Below are 24,849 nucleotides of genomic sequence, written 5' to 3'. Positions count from 1 at the left end.
TCCAGTCTTACTGAACCACTTATTCTCCAAGTGGTTGGATTCATTCCCTTGGCCTGAAATAGACCACCTCCCTCTTGAACACGTTGTGAACTTGTAGGCTAGCTTCAACTTTTACTTCTCCATGACACCTTTCTTGATCTCCCAAGCAAGAGATGGTCACTGCCTAGACAACCCTGTGTCAGGATACTCCCCCACTTTCATACAGTCTCCATAGTGAGCACTTGTGCTAGGGGAAGGAAGGGCAGGCACCCCCACTGCAGGCATCAGGAGAGGTCAGGAGGGCTCAGTGCTTCACTAACAGACTTTCACCTGCTGCTTTCATACCTGTTTCCATCCTCACTTCCAGCAGTACCTACTGTACCAAATTGCGGAGATGTATGATAGATGCTGCAGGGTATAGCAGGTTGTTTTGTTGCCTCTTACCGCTGGCTTAAACTTTAGCTTTCTTAGGATGGCCAAGTCGATCATTGCTTGTTTACCTGCTTTTCAGCTTCTGAAATTTGGTGTTTTCTCCCTTTTATATTAGGCTGTGTTTTAGAAAAATCCCACTATTACTGTTTTAGTAGAATTTTCGGAGAGACTGGAGCTACATGCTTTTATTCAGTTGGCCATCTTTAACCAGATATTACACTATTTGTAAACAGAACACACCCTGTCCCTTTTCAGATGTTCTGGCTAGGATGTGGATTTGATGTTCCAAAGCTGTAGCATAATCATCTGGACAGCTTTCTCAGTTTTCTCCCTGAATATTAGAGTAATAATTCACTTTGTCTTTCTTGTTTATCTTAAGCCTCATTTCTTGGAAAGTAAGAGCTTAGTCACTGGGTTAACAAAATTCAGTCTCTCAAGGTGACAGCTGAAAAGAATCTATAGGCAACAAACCTGATGGCTCAGCAGGTGGCTCCCTCAGAGCAGAATAGAAGGGCAGGTAGTGCTTCCTACAATGAGGATAAACTAGAGTGAAAGCTCTTCAAACATATTAAGGTGGAGATCTCTACTGGGCCATTGAGTAAACACCTGACCGTGTGGAGGAGGAACTCTTGCCTCTGCCTGGGAGTGACAGAGAAAAGTAGCAGTTTGCCAGGTAGACAAGGGTTCCCAGGACATTCCAGGAGGGAGAAAGCCAGAAGCGTGAGAGAAAATAGCACTTTAAGGAAACAGCAAGTGGATTGATCTTTGGCCTTGCCTTCCGGCCATGATGGGAGTGAGGTCTGCAGCCATGGCAGCCATGACTACCTGGAGGTTCTGGATATCATCTTTCTCCTGATGACATTTCTAATAGCTTTTTAAATTTTGATAGAGACTGCTACCAAAGTCCTTCAAAGAACTGATATTGAGAAAAACACCCGTGTTGGAAGACCAAAAGTGGAAATTCAGTTTCCTCTCAGAAATGGGCCTTGCATTGATTGTGTCACTGAGGACAATGCAAATAGATGCCAGAAGTCACAGTTTATTTTAAGAATGTTGTAAAGCAGTTGTGCCCCATTAGATGATGTGTTACGTAGCATTGGGGAAGTCCTGGAACTACAGTTGTGTTCTGACTCCCCCCTCCACCCTCGTATACCCCTGTCCCCTGGGAACACGGTCTTTCCTGGCTGTTACCATATATATATGTTCTTCTTCCCGTCTGATCCTCTCTCATCCCCAAAATAATCAACATGAGCAGAACGAAGCAGATGGCACAAGCCTTCTTTGGCATACTGGCAGATCTGTATCACTCACTCAGTATTTTTAGAATCAAGGGGACTGAAAATTATGTCCTGAGATGTTTTGGGGTAAGACTTACTATCTTTCCAGGGTGACAGGTGTTGAAATAGCACCGTATTTAAGACTCAAATGCAATCTCTATGTCAAGTCACAGAACAGAATGACTCTCATCAGGACCATTGCTCTGTCAGTTCTGTTAGGATTGTTGGTGGTCTGCCAGATAATAGAAAGTTGTCATAAGTTGTCTTAAGGATGTGGCCAGAAAGTGCATTGGGTTTCAACCAAAGATTGGACTCATCAGTAAACAGCCTTCGAACCGATCAAGTGCATGGTGATGAGAGATGTTGTATATATCCACACAGTTTTTTGTTGTTGTTGTTGTTGTTGTTTTTTAACAGCTAAGCTTTGACCCTCAGCCACAAAGAGTTTATAGTCTGTTGGGGTAGACAGTCTTGTTTTTACAGAAGTTTATTATTATATCATGAAAACAAATATTTGTATTCTAAGGCCCATATTGAAGAAATATGGTGATTAACAATTATGAATTTGAGTTCATTAAGGACTCTCTGAAGAAATTAAAGAATGTTCACTATCATATAACTAACAGTTCTGAGGACCAACTTTGCGATTAATATTAGGCTAGGTATATTAAACACACAGACCTGGAACTCAAGATAAAGCCTTGGGAAAAGATATTCATGAAATAAGCATAAAAATGAGAGACTTTGTGTTTTGGTCTTTGAGGGAAACTTGAAGTTGGAGGAAATGTGCCTCACCTTTAAACCACGGCCATGTCTAATGCTCGGATTGTCCCATTCATCTTTGAGGGCTCAGGGGAAATGTAGGCATGGGTGCTGTCCATGAGTGCTGGCCTTTTGAATCTAGGGAAGAAGTGGCTGGAAAGAGATTTGGAAAACCTCATTCAGTGCCAAAGGGAAAGTTTTTCAATTGAATAAGCTTTATTTTTTTCTTTGTACTCCTAGTGTGTTTGGTAAGCAATGAGTCAAGGTTTACATCTCCTGAGAAAGATTGCAGGCATTTTACTTGCCACCTCTTGTGTCCTTTCTGCACGTGTGTTGTCCACACTGCCACTTCTTTCCAGTATAATTGATATGGTGTAGTATCCATAGGGAGAGAATGTGTCTCTTTCCTGTTACATCCGTAGCTAAATGGTTGGAACATGAGCTGTACATTGACACATGGTTCTATAGTACTTTTAATTCCAGTGTTTCATAAATACTGCCTATTTGTAGGGTGTTTATTTAGATTACAGTGTGCTTTCAGATCCATTTTGTCTCAGTCGATTGTCCCAGCAGCCTGTTTACATACATCAGGTAACTATCACAAATGAGGAAACTGAAACTCAGCACACAGATACATGGGTGAGCTGGAATTTGAACTGGGGAATCTTTCCACTGGATTCACAGAACAAGTGGCTGGATTTATAGCTTCAGGGTAAACACCTGAGGCTGGATCAGTAGCACAGTTGTGTCCAAGGAAAGCACAGCCTTGCCTTCCTCTCCTTTGATGGGAATACCAAGAGTCTGCGTGTGCCATCCAGTATAGCAGCCACTGGCACTATGTGGCAATTTAAATTAAAGTTAAATAAAGTAAAAATTTCGGTTTCTCAGAGGCACATTTTGAGTGCTCAGTAGCCATCACATCTGTAACATTTCCATCGTTGCAGAAAGTTCTGTTGGACATACCAGTCATCTCATAAAGCAAGAATTGGGGAGAATCAGCTTATTGAGATAAGTTGAGAAAAGTGTATATGCAGGGTGTTAAGTAGGTGAGAGAAATACAAAACCTTCCCCAACAAACCAGCTCCTTCTCTGAAGGGGCAAGTGGGACGAGTGCTGTTTTGAGTTCAGCTATAAAGGGAAAGAGAAAAAGATGCATTTTCAAACTTCATACTCTGTGTGTGTTAGTCTTTTTTTAAATAAACCTAGAAAGAACACACAGCAATTCTAAGTGAATGAGTGTGTTTTATAGCTGGGCCGGTATTATGGCCAAACTTAGGCTGGATGAGAAGTAGAACAGATCGTGATACCTAGCAGAGCAAACTCGGCAGGCGGAATAGAATTCCTAGAAGGAGTTATTTTGTTTGTGACCAGGGCTGCTGAGGATTCCTCAAGATAGGGCCTCAGGCATGAACTAGAATACTGGAAGGGAACCAGGGGTTGGGGTAAAGGGGTTTGGGCAGAGCCAGGACAGGTAATCAGTTAAAGTCACACATAATTGCAGAGGTTGTGTGTGCTGCTAGAATCAAAGCCGTCAGTAAGAAGGTGTGGTGCCAAGGTGCTGGCCGAGGAGGGCTGTGTGTCCCCTGGTTTGGATTAGTGCTGACCAAAAGTGCCCAAGTCAGCTTTCAAGTTTCCAAGTGGGTGAGGCAGGATGGCGAGGGGGTATTTGCTTGGTACTGTGAACTCTGTCCAGACACTGAAAACATTTGCAACAGAAGATGAGGAACTCTACGAGTTACCTGGAATTTTTGCTGGTTAGAAAAGGAGTATGTGTTTGGTTATGTCTGTGTGCTACATAATGCTATATTTAAACATGCTTCAACTGTTATTACAATAAAGTTTCATCTAGTTAGACTCATACTTTCTGATCTGAAAGTAACCAAAAAGGTAAGTAAAAATTAACTTTTAACAATAAAGAGCAACTCTAGAGACATGGCAATAAATGACTGCAAGGAGCAGGGAGGGCTTTAAAGACTCATTGCAATTGGTCAGTTTACCATGAAGTGCCCTGCTTACTGGCTAAGTTCAGCAAATGCTGGCCTGTGGACAAAAGCTACTCAAGTGTACTTCACCTAAGCATACAGTACTCTTAATTTTTTTAAGTATTGGCACTTGAAAGGTGAGCATTTACCCACCTGAGAATCTCTCTCTAGAATAGCACAGGGTGGTAGTGATCCAGGGCTTTACCCTGGCAGGTAGTGGCAGGTAGAGGCCGATTTGAAACCTGCTGTCAGAGTCCAGGGATGAAATGTGGGGGGCTGGTCCAGGTCCTGAGAGTGAAGCTAGGAGGAGACATCTCCAAGTGTAAATTTCTGGAACACAGTTTCTCAGCTCGGGCGGAAAGCCACCCTAGTAAGTGGAGTATTGTTCATGATGCAGCCTCAGACACTTCAGGTTCCTCCAATGATGGCCAATTGGTAGAAAAAGAAGAACCTGGTTTTTGATGACTCTGGCCGAGTCAGAAGGATGATAATGATTTGGGTTTGAGACAAGTTGGGTTTGAGGAGGCAGTAGGCCCATCTCCTGGAAGTGGCTTACCAGCAGGTAGCTGGATGGGCCTTCCTGGGTAGGGCCAGGGAATGAAGAAAGGTCCATAAACAAAAGAGGAAGAGATTAGTAGAACTTACTAGAGGATGGTGCCTACAAATCTGAATGTGGCCCGAGCTGGTTCCTGAGCTATCAGCTTTGTGCCACCACATCAGTGCAACTAGACTAGATTAGCTTTACGCACATTCTGTTTATATCAGCCCTTCTGCAGAGTAATCTTACAAACAAATTAACTTAGGTGTATACAAATTATTTCTTATCCTCTGGAAGTTTAAACAGGTGTGATAAGCAACTAATGTTATGCCAACAATGAATGATGAGGAAGAGCCCATGGTTTGAATAAGCGTCGGTGATTTTTGTTTATGGACCAGTAAAAACACTTGAACACACTGAAGGAGGTTTCTGTTGTTGTTGTTGTTGTTGTTTTTCTCTATGGTCAACTGAGCTTCACACTGACGTGAAATAGATAATACTGGATCCGTGGAAAGAACTGTCCTTGTCAGAGGGAAAGTGTGCTCCACTGGCCATCAGTGCTTGACTCCTCACCCTCTGAGAAGCCACAAGTGTAGATTTATATGCAGATGGCCCTCTCACATGGAGAACTGTGTTCCAGGAACACCATTTAAAGGAATGTGTTGATTGTGGGTAGTTGATTCTGAAGCAGTCAGGGAGGAAAAGCATTGTTTTCAAATGGCTAATGCAAGAAAACTGTTCCTCTTCTCTCCACAGCCAATCCGGGGGACCCAGGACATGCCCCAGCTATAGTGATGCAGATTACCTTTCTGCTCCTGAATCGCACCTGTGCCTCAGACTTTCTCCCCTCAGCTTGAGACTGCATGTAAACTGGGATGTGTGAAAGCAGGAAGCAAAGCTAGTGACAGCTGAGAGGTCCATGTCTGGGTAGAACCAGGCCCACGATGCCGCCTCTCCCGTGGTCTGGAGTTCAGCTGCAGGGACTCTGCTGATGTGCCCAGCACCATCGTTCTGTTTGTGCTTAAATGGCACAGCATTTGGTCAGCACATCTGAAAAGGAAGGTGTGAGAAGCAAAGCCCATGGCCACGTTCCCCTGCCAGTTATGTGGCAAGACGTTCCTCACCCTGGAGAAGTTCACGATTCACAATTATTCCCACTCCAGGGAGCGGCCGTACAAGTGTGTGCAGCCTGACTGTGGCAAAGCCTTTGTTTCCAGATATAAATTGATGAGGTGAGAGGCTTTAGCAAAGGTATGCACTTTTAGAAGTACGTTTAAATGGCTTTTCTAGCCCTCAGACCACACGATGCAAAGGGAAAGGGACACAGGATATGGATGCATTTTAGCCTTTGAGGGATTCTTTAAATCTGCATCCAGTGATTCCTGTGGTTTTATGTAACAGTCTTGTTGTGCAGTGTCAGTTAATTCAACAGAGATTTTGTATGCACCTACAATATACCAGGCCTCTCCCCATGGCTGGAGAAATAAGAAAAGACAATTAAAATGCAACCTCACTGCTTTGACAGAGCTATACAGGTGGTAGAAGTTGTTCTTCACTGCCTGAGGAAACCTGGGATGGCTTCTCAGATGGGGACAATCTTAAAGCTGTGACACAATGAAAGAGGAGGAGGCAGAGAGGAGGTTCTGGGAAAGCCATAAGTCTTGGCCTTAAAGCACCCATGTACAGAGGGTACTATCCGATGAGGAGCAGATGAGGCTAAAAGTGCAGGCAGGAAGGAAGCCAGGTATAGCAGGCCTTACCTCTGTCTGAGAGGGTTTGTCTCGTTCAGGTGTATAAGTAGTGAAGAAATATGATTTGTTCAGTATCCTAGAAAGAGGACTCAGATAATAATTTGAAGAAGTGGCAGGAAGGCTGATTTGAAACCTGTGTTTGGAACACAGTTTCTCAACTTGGGTGGAAAGCCACCCTAGTAAGTGGAGTTCAGGTGGGTATGCAGATGAGGAGCATGTGCATTTAATCAGTTTTAAAGGCATCCATGACACACCAAAGGATAAAAACCACTGGTTTAGCAGATGAGTCTTTTTTAAAAATCACATTTAATCTAAGTTATTTATTGAATGCCTGTTAGGTACCTACATCCATGAGGGAAATGAATACATTAGATATAGTTTCTGCTGCCAGTGGATCTTTTTAATATCACAGGAAAGACTCCATGTACATGCAGTGGCTGTGCTGCACAGTACTGGGACTGGTAATGAGCATGGTGTGTGTTGTGTCTGTGCACACTCAGAGCCACACACATAGCATGCCCACTCACACATGCTGCTTTTGATACTTGGTTAAGGGAAATGCACCATTTGCCCTTAATTTCATGAAATAAACTTTGAAGTTTCAACTTTGACTGTTCACATACAAACGCCTGGAGAGAGCCAGGCTTTAGCAAGTGAGATTTTCCATCTAACTGGTATTACCATAGACCACATTATGAAATCTTGGAGTGACCCTGGAGGAAGGCACTTGAAAGAATTGAAAAGATGGAAATTATGCTCTTGGCCCTTAAGAATACCACTGTTATACGTAATGTAATGTAATAAGTTGGTTTTAAAAATTAGCCTGCAAATGCTTACATATTTTAAAATTCAAATGTCTTCTGTACATGGGCCTCCCTCTAGCTGTCACGAGTAGAAGTACTGAGTGCCGATCACGTGCATGATTTTGTTGCAGAGGCTCCCTGTTTTGCATGAAGCTTCTTGCGTGTGCGTAGGGTAAGCGTCCTTACCCAAACATGAGAGCAGCACTGGCTGCAGCTGAGTCACAGTGAGGACACTAAAACTGTGGATAAAGACTGAGACACATAGAAGAGATCGATGTTTAGAAAAGAAGAATTAGTGGAGTGGAACTATTGGGATTACAGTTGACCCTTGAACAACATGAGTTTGAGCTGCGCGGGTCCGCTTATACACAAATATTTTTCAACCAAATGCAGATTGAAAGTACAGTATTTGCAGGGTGTGAAACCTGTGTATACTGAAGGCTGACTTTTCATACACACGCGGTCCACAGGGTGGACTGCAGGACCTGAGTATATGTGTATTTGGGTATGACAGGGGTAGAATCAGTACCCCGCATGTTCCGAGAAATAATTTACTATGGTAAACTGCGCTGAAAAAGAAGTCTTAAGTCATGTTTAGAAGGTAGTTGTTCTGAGCAAGGAAAATGGTTTGTTCAGTTAAGGGTGTAAAGAGAGGCAAAAAGGGAAGCTGTCAGTGTACTTTATGCAAGAACTGCCTTCCCTGCCTCAGCCCCCAGCATTTCTTGCCTCTCGCCTCTCTTGCCTGAAGCAGTGATATAATAAAGGACTGGAAGAGTGTGAGATGGCAGGATGCTTTCGGTTTTGCTTTTAAAAAAAAAGATGATGCCTGTAATCCCAGCACTTTGGGAGGCCGAGGTGGGTGGATCATGAGGTCAACAGATCGAGATCATCCTGGCCAACATGGTGAAACCCCGTCTCTACTAAAAATACAAAAAATTAGCTGGGCGTGGTAGTACACGCCTGTAATCCCAGCTACTTGGGAGGCTGAGGTAGGAGGATCGCTTGAACCCGAGAGGCAGAGGTTGCAGTGAGCTGACATCAAGCCACTGCACTCCAGCCTGGTGACAGGGTGGGACTGCATCTCAAAAAAAGGATGATGAGGCAACAGAGGTTGAAGGAAAAAATAACTGACTTGCTTAACCAGAAAACAGAATGTGGGTCCTAGTACAGCATATAATGAAACCAGTTAGAGACAGCAACAGGCAAGAAAAGATGATTTGGCAAGGTTGGAGGTCCTAATGTGAGCAATCAACCTCTAAGTAATTCTAAGATCACTGACATGATCCAGATGATACCCAAAGATGGTGGCATTGGGTACTGACTCTAGGACATACTAAAGCTGTTTTCATGGGTTATAAAGTAAGATGAAAAACTGAGGGAAAGAAACAAGTTGTTGAAGTAATTTCAGCTATAGGATGAGAATGTTCTAGATCAGGATTGTTGCATAAGTAAGTAAGGGATAAATTAAAAGGGAAAGAAGTAGATGACAGGCAAGGGAAAGAGTCAAGAAATTCAGAAGTGTGGGAGCTAATGAAGTTTGGAAGGCAGTGGTCTTGCTCAAGTACTACTGGGGTGTCAGACTGCACCCCACTTACAGGTAGTACAGGTGTAGGACAGGAAAGAGTGGGTAGGAAATAACCAGGTGCAGTCGTTAACCTGGTATTGATCTACCCATGGGTGATAAATGAAATCAAATCAGATGAAAATCCTCTATAATGAAAGAAAAGAGAGAGGCACAAACTGACCCGAGAGCTATGGGGTCCCGTTCACCAGTACTGGGCCAAAAAAAAAAAAAAAAAAGGGTTTAAATACCGAGTGTGTAAGCCAGCCCCCCCTTCATATTTATTCCTGCGATATATATATACATATGGATATCTTGCAGAACAACATGGCTATTTGCCCTCTAACATGCTCTAAAAACCCTTTCTCCAACCTGTGCATTTATTTAGATAGACCTAGAACATGGAAACACCAGCACAATCTGATTTCTCAGATGCCCATCGTATTGGTTCCTGTCCCTGCCTTATGGTACCCACCACGTTATCATTTATGTGCAAACAAGCTGTGGTGTACTGGAGGGAAGGGATGCACACAGCAGGCTTTTTTTTTTTTTTTTTTTTTGTGACAGAGGAGGGAGGTATGAGGTTGTACTTTATTTTTAAGAAAATGACAGTTCGATTCAGATTAGCTTTATATTTTTTGAACTGGCTTCCAGTTGGCCTCTAGGTGGGGGCCTCCACTCAACAGCTGCTATTGTAGACCCCTCACCAGTTCTGGCTCCACAAAAGGGGCAGGAATAAACAGTATAGGGCAGATGTTGGCTGAAAGGTGTAATTAGGTATACTTTTGACTTAAACATACTGTCTTAAAGAGATCCTATCTCTTTTATGGAATGAGTTGTTAGAAAATCTTCTGTATCTAATGTGAAAGCTCACAGGGTACAACTGCACTTAAATTGTCAGTTAGGACAAGCTTTAACCTCTCATGACAAAACCCCTAAAGAAGGTATCTGCCCTGAGGGATATGAAGCTACAAGTTGTAATGAAGGATTCTGTTTTATAGGAGATGCTAACATATAGTGCTCTGCGTTTTAGTTATTAAAATGAACCTTTTTAAAGCTTAAGGATGACAAACTCAGGGTTTCCTTATACCACTGCGTTTTTAAAAGCCAGTGTTGAGTTTAGATGTTAGCAATTCAGTGGAACTATGAAAGAGATGGAATTGTGATGGCTTTCCATAACTAATTTTTGCTTCACAAATATAAAATAGCTATTTTGAAATTCCAAATTGACTAGTCGGACTACAGCTTGTCCCTGAAGCCATTGTTGAAGACAAACTTACAACTCTTATTAGAAGTAGCAGCTTCATATTTAAAGAAGAAAGTAAGTCTTTTTGAATTTTGCCAATGAAATTACCAGTGACCTTTAAGAAGTAAGTCGAAGGTGGCTTAGAGGGAAAATTTGAAGTAACGGAGACAGGCAGCAGAATCAGAGATAAGAGCTGATAGGCAAGCACTGAATGAAGGAAATCAAGACAGTGGTGAGATCTCACGGCGTGCAGAGGCTGAGGCTGAAAGCAAGGCAGTGGGCTGATGTTGAGGGTCCTATTAGACACTTTTCTGAGGTTAAGGATGGACTTTTTAAGAGGCTCCTAAGAGTTACATGTCCATGGCCTGAACTTTTTGTCTCAAACAACAGAAACATAGGAACTAGGAACAATAACCTAAAACTGGGGCTTTGTGTGGTTCTGGGTAGCAGGCAAATTGAGTCACTTGAGTTTCCAGAGTACAAAAGACCCCTTTAACCCCTTCCTGAAAAAGATTTTTCATGGTCATGTATTTTTAAATACTTGCATACTTTGTTCAGAAATCTGTATACATTAAAAAAACATGTTATCTTTAAGAACATTCTGGCCAGGCACGGTGACTCTTGTCTGTAATCCCAACACTTTGGGAGGCCAAGGCGGGAGGATCACTTGAGCCCAGGAGTTTGAGACCAGCATGGGTATAGTGAGACCTTGTCTCTCCAAAAAAAAAAAAATTAGCCAGGCCTGGTGGTGTGTGCCTGTAGTTCAGCTGTTTGAGAGGCTAAGGTGGGAAGATTGCTTGAGCCCAAGATGTTGAGGCTGCAGTGAGCCATGATCGTGCCACTGCACTCCAGCCTGGCCAAAAGAGTGAGATCCTGTCTCAAAAAACGTTTTATAGGTGTGAAAAATGTATTATGGCTTTAGTATTGCTTGCTTTTTTACTTATAAAAGTTTATATATTTGGAAAATATAGGAAAGAATTTTGAAGATTATACCAAGACCCAGAGAAAACTATTAACATTTTGATATAATATTGTTTCTGTACCTTTCTTCAGCTCTTAAAACAACTCTCTATTGCAAAATTTCTCCTTCTGCTCCTAGGCATATGGCTACCCATTCTCCCCAGAAATCTCACCAGTGTGCTCACTGTGAGAAGACGTTCAACCGGAAAGACCACCTGAAAAACCACCTCCAGACCCACGACCCCAACAAAATGGCCTTTGGGTGTGAGGAGTGTGGGAAGAAGTACAACACCATGCTGGGCTATAAGAGGCACCTGGCCCTCCATGCGGCCAGCAGTGGGGACCTCACCTGTGGGGTCTGTGCCCTGGAGCTAGGGAGCACCGAGGTGCTACTGGACCACCTCAAAGCCCATGCGGAAGAGAAGCCCCCTAGCGGAACCAAGGAAAAGAAGCACCAGTGCGACCACTGTGAAAGATGCTTCTACACCCGGAAGGATGTGCGACGCCACCTGGTGGTCCACACAGGATGCAAGGACTTCCTGTGCCAGTTCTGTGCCCAGAGATTTGGGCGCAAGGATCACCTCACCCGGCATACCAAGAAGACCCACTCACAGGAGCTGATGAAAGAGAGCTTGCAGACCGGAGACCTTCTGAGCACCTTCCACACCATCTCGCCTTCGTTCCAACTGAAGGCTGCTGCCTTGCCTCCTTTCCCTTTAGGAGCTTCTGCCCAGAACGGGCTCGCAAGTAGCTTGCCAGCTGAGGTCCATAGTCTCACCCTCAGTCCCCCAGAACAAGCCGCCCAGCCTATGCAGCCGCTGCCAGAGTCCCTGTCCTCCCTCCACCCCTCGGTATCCCCTGGCTCTCCTCCGCCACCCCTTCCCTGTCACAAGTACAACACCACTTCTACCTCATACTCCCCACTTGCAAGCCTGCCCCTCAAAGCAGATACTAAAGGTTTTTGCAATATCAGTTTGTTTGAGGACTTGCCTCTGCAAGAGCCTCAGTCACCTCAAAAGCTCAACCCAGGTTTTGATCTGGCTAAGGGAAATGCTGGTAAAGTAAACCTGCCCAAGGAGCTGCCTGCAGATGCTGTGAACCTAACAATACCTGCCTCTCTGGACCTGTCCCCCCTGTTGGGCTTCTGGCAGCTGCCCCCTCCTGCTACCCAAAATACCTTTGGGAATAGCACTCTTGCCCTGGGGCCTGGGGAATCTCTGCCCCACAGGTTAAGCTGTCTGGGGCAGCAGCAGCAAGAACCCCCACTTGCCATGGGCACTGTGAGCCTGGGCCAGCTCCCCCTGCCCCCCATCCCTCATGTGTTCTCAGCTGGCACTGGCTCTGCCATCCTGCCTCATTTCCATCATGCATTCAGATAATTGATTTTTAAAGTGTATTTTTCATATTCTGGAAGATGTTTTAAGAAGCATTTTAAATGTCAGTTACAATATGAGAAAGATTTGGAAAACGAGACTGGGACTATGGCTTATTCAGTGATGACTGGCTTGAGATAAGAGAATTCTCAAACTGCATGTATTGTGCCAATCTGTCCTGAGTGTTCATGCTTTGTACCAAATTTAATGAACGCGTGTTCTGTAATCAAACTGCAAATATTGTCATAACCAACATCCAAAATGACGGCTGCTATATATAAGTGTTTGTCATATGGAATTTAATCGTAAGCCATGATCATAATGTTAACTAAATAACTTTATGTGGCACTGCCTAGTAAGGGAACTATGGGAAGGTTTGGATTTCTCCAAATCTGGGAGAATTTTCAAAATAAGAAAATAACCTTTATATGATATATTATGACTAGGCTGTGTATTTCTTTTCAGGGATTTTTCTACCTTCAGGGTTGGATGTAGTTTAGTTACTATTACCATAGCCAACCTGTAGTTTTACATATACATTTTCTTGTGGAGCAATAGAGTTCTCCATTTTACAGAAGCATTTTAAATGTAGTTTGAATATTTTCCACAAGATGCTGCAATGTGAGTTATCACTTCATTTATCTTAAAGACTAAACTGGTTGTCAGTTACATCTGACAGAAAAAAAAAAAATCACTGTGTAACCAGGTTAAGTGGTAAAATAATCCAGGCGTCAGTCAAAGGCATTTTGCTGACTTTAATATTGATTATATTTTTAACAGGAATTTAAGAAACTATTACTGGAATTAAAAATATATATCTATTAAACAAGAATTTTCTTTGCTCTGTCTAGCTTAAACTACTACTCAAGCTGCTTAAGTTCTTAAGTATTGTTTTTAATCACCAATAAATAAGTGCATTTGTAATTCATCAGTCATTATTAGCTTTTATTAAAAGAAGATTATGTTTTACAATGTAACTATAATCTCTTGAATTTGGTATCTTATTAATGAGTTTTAAAAATGTAAAACCTAACCTTTTTTAAAGCTCCATTGTCTTATGTTTTTAGAGGCTTTCTTTTCCATAAACATATATCTTACATATAATAAACTTTTCAAATCTTGCAATTTGGCTTGATTAATTTTTCATACAGCTCCACCTATGTCAGCATGAACTACATGCACTCAGATCAAGACAGAAAACACTTCCGGCTCCACCTGGCTCCCTCATGCCCCCTCCTGGTCATTACTTCCCCCACAGAAACTACTGTTTTGACCGCTACTGGGCATCGATTAGAAACTTCACTTTTTTTGAGTAAAATAATTATGACTTAAGATGGAAGCTTATATGCTTCCATTAAATTCACAGCGCTAAGATCTTATTTCTAAAAATACAATATTTTAAATCATTCTATAATGTGACATAATTTATTTCTAATGTATGGATCAGAATACTATCCACCAGAGTTTAGTCTAACCTGGGCTACCATGACCCACTTTTACAACGGTGTTTACCATTAATTTCTAGCCAAATTAGAAATGTACTTATTTCTTATTGGGTTTTTCTCAACGTATTATGCCCCTTAAATCTGACAGGCCCATTTCTGTTTGTTTTACCGCTAAATAGGGTGGGGGTAGGTAGAGAAAGGGAAGACGAGTTTGTCTGTCTATCCAAGAAGTCTATTGGTCAAATGTGAGAAAACCTGACCCACTCACACTCCTTAACAATGATGCTGATGACCACTTAAGGGGCAAACAGCTACCCAGGATTGGAACTGAGAAGGAAGTTTAATCTATGAGACCCAGCTGCCAGACAGACCTGGGTCTTTAAACTACAATGAAACCTGCCGGGAGGAAATGAGACAAAGTGATGTAAGTTATTCCGTTAGTAGGATCCACTGCTTGGGGATGTTTAAGTCAGTTCCCATATCCCCTCTTTGTTCTCAGAGGGAAAGCAATCTCTCAGAGCAAAAGGGGAAAGAGGAGTAGCTCATCTCAGCTAAAACCTCCTGACATCCATTTATAGAAGTTTCCACAGATACTTTTACATGGCTTACTACTGTCTCCTGTGAGTTCCACAACACATACTTGATTTTCCTGAACACAGAACATAACATTTGGAGTTTGGTCCCCAAAATACAGATCATAAGAATTTCAGATATTCTGCATTACAAGTCGGGGTAGGCTGGGATTCTCCTACTTAAATTTGGACAGAAAGAAATGGTTTAATTGTTCTAATTAAAATTTTACGAGGTTAAGAAAAAGTTCTTGGATTTAAAATTATGAATTAAGTATAACTGACTCTACAAAAAGAGGTCTATTGACCCTTAAGATTGCAAAGAGGCTGGGCACAGTGGCTTATGCCAGTAATCCCAGCACTTTGGGAGACCAAGGCAGGCAGATGGCTTGAGCTCAAGAGTTCAAGACTAGCCTGGCCAATAGCGAAACCCCATCTCCACAAAAAATATAAAAAATTAGCCGGTTGTGGTGGCGCAAGCCTGTGGTCCCAGCTACCTGGGAGGCTGAGGTGGGAGGTACTGCTTGAGCCAAGATCGCACCACTGCAGCCTGGGTGACAGAGTGAGATCCTGTGTCCCCCCAAAAAAAAAAAAAAAAAAAGACTGCGAAGAGAAGAGAGAGTCACTTCTCAACAGAGCTCTGCATAAATCAGTGCTAAAGAAATGATTAGATAGCTTCTGATTTGGCCATGATAAATAAATGGCTTGAGGCCACTGAGAACATTCTTCCCACAGGATGGAAGATTTTGGTAATCTTTTCTCTTCCACTTCAGTGTTTCCTCCCAGATATGGTCTGTGTGACTGATATGTGTAAGACACTTCTACACAGTATATACATAAACATTTAAAATAAGTATAATAGCTATAATTTAATACTTACTAGATGCCAATATCAAAACTGAGATTTCACAGCTAGTATATAAAATGAAGCCAGTTAAAGATTTTCCTAGTAAGTAAATAATGTTAGTATTCCAATTACTAGTCTACTAAAAAGGTTCTAATATCAAAGCAACATTGTCTTAAAAAACCCATCAAATGTCCAATTAAACTTCAAGTGAATTTGAATCATGTATTATACAGGTTGATGTGTTTAATGCTTTTGTTTTGAAAACTTTAAAGGGAGTAAATAAAAATTTGAAGCTAGTTTTACTTGTTCTAAGTGATGCTTCAAGAAGAATCAAGGGTGTATAAACCGACATCACATCTACCGTTCCTTCCCCTTAGGTGGCATTCTCAGGTACGCAACCATCCAGGCTAATGGGTTTCAGGGAGGCAGTCTGAAAGCAGAAAGAAGAGGCATTTACTTTAGACTTTTAATTATTTTACAAACAATTCACACTTTCGGGGAACTATTCTTTGTGAGGGTAAGGTACTCAGAAAAAGGGACAAGGCAGTAACCTTTCAGGTCAAAAGTGAGGGATCATTCCCCTTTCCTATTAAGTCATGAATCAAAAACTGAATATCCTCTTTAAACTGTATGTTTAACAAAAGAGTCAGTTTCAAGGGCATACATTTTGTTAACCCAACTTGGAGTTTGTCCAAATGTCTCTTCAGTTTGCCTACTATGCATCCATTCTCTTAAAAGTCAATAACTGGTCAGCAACAGCTGGATTAGAGGTGATTTTTTTTTCTTACCTGGCTTCTAGGAGTTAATCTTTTTTAGAAGATTTGCTAAATCCTTGTCTGAGTTTTGCTCCAGAAGCAGGGTCCATAGCTAATCCTTTGCAAACATAAACAGATTTGTTATTATGTCAAAGCAGAACATTACCAAGAAAAAAAAGACATGATTGTGAAATCCCCACATGGGTTCAAAAGTTTCTATTCTTCCTTTTTTTTTTGGTGGGAGGTGGGGGAGTGTTGTGGGGAGGGCAATGAGGGTGGGGTAGCTATAGACAAATAACCAAATAAAGAAAACAGGGGCCACCTCAGGTGCCTTCTTTCCTTTACCCCTAACCTCTGTTTATTCATGGACTTTGGACTGCACCTCAGGTGACCCACCCTTTATACACCAGGACTTTCGACATCCCCTCCGCTATTGCCCCAGCTTTCAAAATGGACCCTGATATTTTGGATCTTCAAATTCTTTGCCAGCTCTCACATGAGAAGACTTTGCTAAGCCTTATGGAAGCATAAGCTGCCTTCCCTGCTTGGGGTTATCTACGTGACAATGGATTCATTCCACAAACAGTACTCTTTTCCCTTGAGCCCAGCAGCGTTGTTAGGTATGGAGATACACAAGTTTATGGATATGGGCACACCACACCATGGCTTAGTTTTGACCACATTGTTGGGGACAGGATTCTCAGAGGTTCTTTTTTTGTTAAAAAATAAAAAAGGAACAAGTCCCCTCTGTCCTAAGAAGCCTCCTTTCTACTCAGTGTTTTATGAAGGAGCAATAACAAGGAAATTGTGAATAAAACTCTCAAAGGACATAGGAATAGAAAGAGCTTTCACTGTTAGTTTTACTGAAACATAAACTGGTTTTACTTCTGCCAAAGAATCCACAACTGACACTTTGATGCTCAACAGATTTGCTACACAACTAAATTAGGTAAAGAATGGAATGCTAGTGCAGGTAAAATGCTTAACTTGATAAAAATCCACTAGCTCCAGGAGTAAAGTAGAGCCCATACCAGCAAAGCTGTACAAATGCAATCCACTACTAAATATACAAAGCAATGTAGGTCTAGATCCCAGAACTACATGCTCATAGCGACGTTAGTCTCTGTACGAAGATCTCAGAGAAGCAGCTTCTTGGCAGTACCTTCCAGTATATCCATCACTCATATAACAAAAGCCTCCAGAAAACAGCCACCAGTACATATTTGCTGACTAGGCTATACACTCATTTCCCATCTGAACATTAGAATCTTTTAGGAATGCAAGAAGAGCCACATCTTTTTCTAAAATAATTTCCAAATATGTATCAATAGCCTTAATATTTGTATTTTTGGACCAATTTTTCCCAAAGCATACAAAGCTCTGCTCCTTCCTATTAAATAGCTTGTCCATGTTACTTAACCTCTCTGTGCTTTCCTTATCTGTAAAATAGAGATATGAATAGTACTTCGACCTCCTCATGCTATTGTGAGAATTAAATGAGTTCATACGCCAGTTGCTTAACTGGCATGATAACTTCACTTAATACCAGGTGCTCTTTTGTATTAGAAGTTTTCCTGTGCATGCTATATCTTCTCATAAGACTCTGGGATCAATAAGGCTGTTGACTTGTACACACATGTATCTCCTCTGGTATGAATTTTAAAACTGTTATATGTGGGAGGTACAAGGTACTAAATGCTTATTTTACTCAACAGAGTTGAAGGATGAAAGCCCGAGTTTTAGGAAGCTAACTGCTATCTAGACAAAACACAACAACTAGATTTATAATATATGATACCATAAGTAGATATTACTTAAAAAAGAAGACAGGCACAGTGGCTCACACCTGTAATGCCAACACTTTGAGAGGCCAAGGCAGAAGGATTGCTTGAGCCTAGGAGTTCAAGACCAGTCTGGGAAATATAATACCTCACCTCTACAAATAAAAAAATTTATCTGGGTATGGTGGTGCATGCCTGTCATCCCATATACTCAGGAGGCTGAGGTGAGAGGGTCACTTGTACCCAGGAAGTCAAGGCTGTAGTGAGCTATGATCAAATGATCAAGCTACTGCACTACAGCCTGGGCAACAGAGAGACCCTGTCTCAAAAAAAAAAAAAAAAAAAAAAAGCATGACACCAAGTGGCCTAAACTACTGATTGTCAGTCTGAATATATTAATAGCAATAACAAAAAACCCAACAACAATTTTTAAAGACCTTTATTTTTATGGGAATAGCATTGTACAATGAAAAGAAAAAAAAAAAGACCCTTATGAGCTGCCCTGACCCCTGCCACAGAAACCCATGCAAACCCTCATTGGACCTGAGGACAGGGCCACCTACCCTGCTGGCACCAACAGACATTGACTGGGAGCCTGGAGATTGAGCAGCCCTGACCATCACAGCCTGTGCTTGTGCCCACCATTGGGAGGCTGATGACAGGCTTGACCCATGTGGTGTCATGCCCACCGGTGCTTCTGTGCATTGTTGGGGCCTGGGGATCAACTCACCCTGCCTGTGGTCAGCTTCTACCCACTCCTACCAGGTGCCTGAGGGTGAATCTGCTCAGCCTATTGATACCTGCATATATCATCCATGGACTTGGAGATTGACCCACCCTGCCCACCACCACCAGCATCTGCAGTGTCCACATACTCCTCCTAGGGAACTAAGGATGGGGCCACCCAGCTCACTACTGCCACCACTAGTACCCTATGGATGCTGCCTAGGAGCCAGAGGGTTGGTCTACCACCATCAATGTTATTGCCAGCCCCATGCATGCCACCCAGGAACCTGAAGAGCCACCCATTGCCACTGTTGGCACCAGAGCAAGCCATCTGGAGGTCCAAAGATTGGTCTGCCTGGACCTGCTAACACCAGTGCCCATGTATGCCACCTGGGGGCCCAAAGACAGGCAGGCTCAGTCTACTGCTGCCACCACTGAGGCCTAAAGACCAGCCCACTTGGTGTCCCCATCCCCAGCAAAGCCTCACCACAGCTTCCAATAACAACTGCAGTTTAAGTCACTAAGGAATTCATAGACACCACTGATAGTAATTACAGCCAAAAAATCATGGAGACGAAATTACTGCATGCTCCCAGTATCAAAGCTAAAGTGCCCTACCCAACTAACACTATAGATACATATGTAGGAAGAAGTCTTTCCCTATGAAAGCCAATTCAAAAATTGGAAGAAATGACTGTTACACCAGATGCATAGATATTGGCATAAGAACACAAGAAACATAAAAATGCAAGAAAATGTGACACCTCCAAAGGAATACAATTCTCCAGCAACAGATTGCAACAAAAAAATTGATGAAATGCCAGAAAAGGAATTCAAAATCATAATATTAAAAAAGCTTATTGAAAGAGAGGGAAGATGGCAGATAGGGGACAGGGCTGACATGCAGCTCCCACTTGGACGGACAGAACAGTGTGTGGACACTCACTCTGTGGACGTTTGCTCCAGGAACAACTGCAGGAGCATACCAGAAAAACAAAAGAAATCGCAGATCCTTTGAAAGAAGCGGCAGGCTATTGCAAATTCTGCAAGACAGGTGAAAATTTGTAAGTTCCCAAAGTCTGAGAGGGGAAACATCTGCTTCCAAGCACACGTCCCCACTGAGGAACCTGAAAATCCAGATTATGGGAGAAGAATTTAGCCTTACCTAGAGCTGAAATGGATTTGCTGTGAAATGTGAAAGTATAAGCAGCAGTGGGACAAGCCTTGTAGGCAGTCCCATTCTCCAGCTCAAGCCCAGGGAAGCCATCCCTGACTCTATCTCACAAGGGCCCTCGGGGAAGGCAACTGGCAGAATTTGAGAGGGGTCACAGGGTGAAAGAAGCTTCCAGCTGAACTTTGTAATAATTTTGACTGGGTGCAAACCCTCTTGAGAATAATCTGGGGGCAAACAGGAACTGTTGCAGAAAGCACAGTGGAGATGAGGCTGACAGTGTGGCAGATTGGCAAAGGTGTGGCCTGAAAGCAGTGCTTGCTTCCTCAGCAGGGAAGCTTAGAGCCTGGGACTAGATCTGAGTCCCAGGCTGCAGGCTGCCTAGAGATAAACTCGGCACTGTTAGCAGGGCATGCTGGGAGTGAGACTGGCCTTGCCAACTGTGTGGGAGCTGGGTGAGGCCTGTTGCTACCAGCTTTCCCCCACTTCCCTGGTGACAGAGGCAGCCATAATTCCCCCTGGAACATAACTCCATTGGCCCAAGAACCATCCCCTGATCTCCCCACAGTGGCCACAGCAACCCCCACCCAAGGAGAGTCTGAGCTCAAACCTACCTAATCCTGCCTGCACCTGATGGTATTTCTCTACCCGGTCCAATAGTGAATCACAAAAGACATAAACTCTTGGGAGCTTTATGATCCCATCCATCACCTGAGAAGCCTGAATACTTGTCCTGGCCAAATCAGAGCAAGCTTATATCCCCCTTTACTATTGCAGCTGGCACACTCTCAAAAGCACCACCTCCTGGCTCAAGGTCAACCAACTCAGAACATTATAGCAACTCATAACAGAACAACCCTGCTCTAATGAAGGAAAAAACAACAGCTAATTCCACTGCCTGCAACATCCTGGCTAACCAGTGGTCCTGAGTCTGTCCACATGACAACTTCACTGCTAGCATAACCAGCATTCAAGAAAGACAACACAGTAAACATATTTACAACCAAGGACTCTCACAGAGTCTACCTGACTCCCCTGCCACCTCCATCAGAACAGGTGCTGGTATCCAGGGCTGGTGGACCTGAAGACAAATTGCATCACAGGACTCTGCAGACATTCCCCAGAACCAGCTAATAGCCTGGTAGCCCTGCTGGGTGGCTAGACCTAGAAGAGCAATAACAATCACCACAATCTGGCTCCTAGGGAAACAGGGAGGGTACCACATCAAGGGATCACCCTGTGGGACAAAAGAATCTGAACAGCTGCCCTTGAGTTCCAGATTTTTCCGCTGAAATAGTGTATCCAAATGAGAAAAAATCAGAAAAGTAATTCTGGCAATATGACAAAACAAGGTTCTATAACTCCCCCAAAAGACCACACCAGCTCCCCAGCAATGGATCCAAACCAAGAAGAAATCTCTGAACTGCCAGATAAAGAATTCAGAAGGCTGATTATTAAGCTACTCAAGGAGATACCAGAGAAAGGTAAAAGACAACTTAAATAAATTTCAAAAACAATACAGGATATAGAGGAAAAGTGCTTCAGAGAAAAAGATATCATAAGAAAAAACAATCACAACTTCTGGAAATGAAAGACACACTTAGAGAAATACAAAATGCCCTGGGAAGTTTCCACAATAGAATCAAACAAGTAGAAGAAAGAACTTTAGAGCTTAAAGAAAAGGCTTTCAAAGTAACCCAATGAGACAAAGACAGAGAAAAAACATTTCTTTTAAATGATCAAAGCCTCCAAGAAGTTTGAGATTATATTAAACAACCAAACCTAAAATAATTGGTGTTCCTGAGGAAGAAGAGAAATCTACAAGTTTGGAAGACACATTTGTGACGATAATTGAGGAAAACTTCCCTGAGCTCACTAGAGATCTAGATATCTAAATATAAGAAGTTCAAAGAGGCTACGTACAGTAGCTCACACCTGTAATCCCATTACTTTGGGAGGCCAAGGTGTGAGGATCACCTGAGGTCAGGAGTTCGAGACCAGACTGGCTAACATGGTGAAACCCTGTTTCTACTAAAAATACTAAAAATTAGCTGGGTGTGGTGGTGCACACCTGTACTGCCTGTAATCCTAGCTACTCGGGAGGCTGAAGCAGGAGAATCGCTTGAACCCGGGAGATGGAGGTTGCAGTGAGCTGAGATCATGCCATTGCACTCCAGCTTTGGGCAACAAAAGTGAAACTCCATTAAAAAAAAAAATGAAGAAGAAGAAGTTCAAAGAACACTTCAGAAATTTATCACAAAAAATAATCACCTAGGCAAACAGTCATCAGGTTATCAAAAGTCAAGACAAAGGAAAGAATCTTAAGAGCTCTGAGGCAAAAGCATCAGGTAACCTACAAAGGAAAAGATATCAGATTAACAACAGATTTTTCAGCAGAAATCCTATAAACCAGATGGGATTGGGGTACTATCTTTTGCCTCCTCAAACAAAATAATTGCCAGCCAAGACTTCTGTGTCCAGCAAAACTAAGCATCATAAATGAAGGAGAGATAAAGTCTTTTTCAGACAAACAAATGCTGACAGAATTCACCACTACCACACCAGCACTACAAGAGCTGCTAAAAGGAGCTTTAAATCTTAAAACCTCAAAATACACCAAAATAGAACCTCTTTAAAGCATAAATCTCACAGGGCCTATAAAACAATAACAAAATGAAAAAAGCAAAACAAACAACAACAAAAAACCCCACAAGGTATTTGGGCAACATCTAGCATGAAGAATAAAACAGTACCTCACATCTCAATAATAATGCTGAATGTAAATGGCCTAAATGTTTCACTTAAAAGGTAAAGAATGGCAGAATGGACAAAAATCCACCGATGAAGTATCTGTTGTCTTCAAGAGACTCAGCTAATGCATGAGAACTCACATAGACTTAAGGTAAAGGAGTGGAAAAAGATATTCCATGCAAATGGAAACCAAAAGCGAGCACGAGTAGCTATTCTCATATCAAACAAAACAGACTTTAAAACAACAACAGTTAAAAAAGACTAAAGGAGACATTATATAATTATACAAGGATCAGTCCAGTGTAAAATATCACAATCCTAAGAAAAGAGATGCATTACACTAATAGTTGGGACTTCAGCACTCTAGTGACAGCACCAAACAGATCATCAAGACAGAAAAATCAACACAGAAGCACTGGATTTAATCACTGTAGACCAAATGGACCTTAGCAGACATTTACAGAATATTCTACCCAATAACTGCAGAATATACATTATTCTCATCAGTGCATGGAACATTCTCCAAGATAGACAACATGTTGCGCAACAAAATAAGCCTCAGTACATTTTAGAAATTGAAATCATATCAAGTATCTTCTGAGACCATAGTGGAATAAAACTATAAAGTGATTCCAAAAGAAACTCTCAAAACTATACAAATACATGAAAGTTAAACAACCTGCTCCTGAATGATTTTTGGGTCAATGACAGAAGACAAAAATTTACATTTTTGAAACAAAAGGAAACAGAGACACAACATATCAAAATCTTTGACAAACAGCATAAGCAGTATTAGCATTAAACACCTACATTAAAAAAAGATCCTGAATTAATATCATAATGTTACACATCAAGAAACAAAAACAAAGAAACAAAAGACACAAACCAAACCCAAAGCTAGCAGAAGAAAAGAAATAACAAAGCACAGAGCAGAACTAAATGAACTTGAGACCAAAAACACAATACAAAAGATCAACAAAACAAAAAGTTGTTCATTTGAAGAAATAAACGAGATTGGTAGACCAACTAGGTCAACTAACCTACGAAGGAAGAAAGAAGATTCAAATAAGCACAATCAGAAAAGAAAAAGGAGACATTACAACTGATACTACAGAAATGCAAAAGATCATCAGAGACTACTATGAATATTTATATGCTCACAAACTGGAAAACTTAGAGGAAGGGGATAAATTTATGGAATCTATACAACCTCCCAAGATTGAACCAGGAAGAAATAGAAATCCTGAGCAGAACAATAAATAGTAGTGAGATATGATTAGTAATTTAAAAATATCTCCCCCAAATAATAACAATAACAACAACAACAATAACAAAAGAGCCCAGGAGCAGACAGATTCACAGCCAAATTTTATCAGACATAAAAGAAGTGCTACCAATCCAACTGAAACTGTTCCAAAACACTAAAGAGGAGGGACTCTTCCCTAACTAATTCTACAAAGTATCACTTTGCTACCAACATCAATAGAGAACACAACAAAAAAAGAAAATTACAGACTAATGTCTTTCATGAACATAGGTGCAAAAATCCTTAACAAAATACAAGCAAACAAAATCATACAGCACATCAAAAAGATAATACAATATGATCAAGTGGGTTTTGCAAGGGATGCAAGGATGGTACAACATATGCATATCAATAAATGTAATTCATCACATCAAGTGAATGAAAAACAAAAACCATATTATCATCTCAATAGATTAGAAAAAGCATTTGATAAAATTGACCATCCTATCATGATCATAACCCTCAACAAAGAAGGCATAGAAGGAACATACCTCAAAACAATAAAAGCTGTGTATAACAAACCCACAGCCAATAACACACTGGGAAAAAGTTGAAAGAATTTCCCCTAAGAACTAGAACAAGACAAGTATGTCCATGTTCACCACTGCTATTCAGCACAGTACAGGAGGTCCTAGCCAGAGCAATCAGGCAAGAGAAAAAAATAAAAGCCATCAAAATGGGAAAAGAGGAAGTCAGATTATCTTTGTTTGCTGATGAAATGATCTTATATCTAGAAAACCCTAAAGACTCCTCTCCAAAAGACTGCTAGATTTGATAAATGAATTCAGTAAAGTTCCAGGATACAAAATCGACAAAAATCAGTAGCATTTCTAT

At 41.8% G+C, this 24,849-nt stretch overlaps 2 protein-coding genes across 36 annotated transcripts in view; one reads left to right on the top strand and one right to left on the bottom strand.

Annotated features, from left to right (window-relative positions):
- PLAGL1 (PLAG1 like zinc finger 1) overlaps window positions 1-13,789 on the top strand; it is a 120,465-nt gene extending 106,676 nt beyond the window's left edge. For 28 of the 35 annotated variants that reach the window (XM_054558262.2, XM_063725036.1, XM_003776934.5 and 25 more), the window contains 2 exons: window positions 5,727-6,202; window positions 11,431-13,789. In XM_054558262.2, coding sequence (XP_054414237.1) covers window positions 6,051-6,202; window positions 11,431-12,670 — 1,392 coding nt within the window. In that variant the 5' untranslated portion in view covers window positions 5,727-6,050 and the 3' untranslated portion in view covers window positions 12,671-13,789. The remainder of the gene's footprint in view (window positions 1-5,726; window positions 6,203-11,430) is intronic. The other 7 variants (XM_063725039.1, XM_063725040.1, XM_063725038.1 and 4 more) reach the window with 1 other exon arrangement.
- A 1,961-nt stretch (window positions 13,790-15,750) lies between these two features.
- The window catches only part of ZC2HC1B (zinc finger C2HC-type containing 1B), a 78,135-nt gene continuing 69,036 nt past the window's right edge, over window positions 15,751-24,849 (bottom strand). The window contains exons 7-8 of the mRNA XM_002817434.4: window positions 16,314-16,398; window positions 15,751-15,955 (exon numbers count right to left, since the gene is read on the bottom strand). Coding sequence (XP_002817480.1) covers window positions 16,328-16,398 — 71 coding nt within the window. The 3' untranslated portion in view covers window positions 15,751-15,955; window positions 16,314-16,327. The remainder of the gene's footprint in view (window positions 15,956-16,313; window positions 16,399-24,849) is intronic.

This window comes from Pongo abelii, chromosome 5, assembly GCF_028885655.2.
Source record: "Pongo abelii isolate AG06213 chromosome 5, NHGRI_mPonAbe1-v2.0_pri, whole genome shotgun sequence".
NCBI classification, from domain to species: domain Eukaryota; kingdom Metazoa; phylum Chordata; class Mammalia; order Primates; family Hominidae; genus Pongo; species Pongo abelii.
This window is presented reverse-complemented; position numbering and strand designations above follow the sequence as displayed.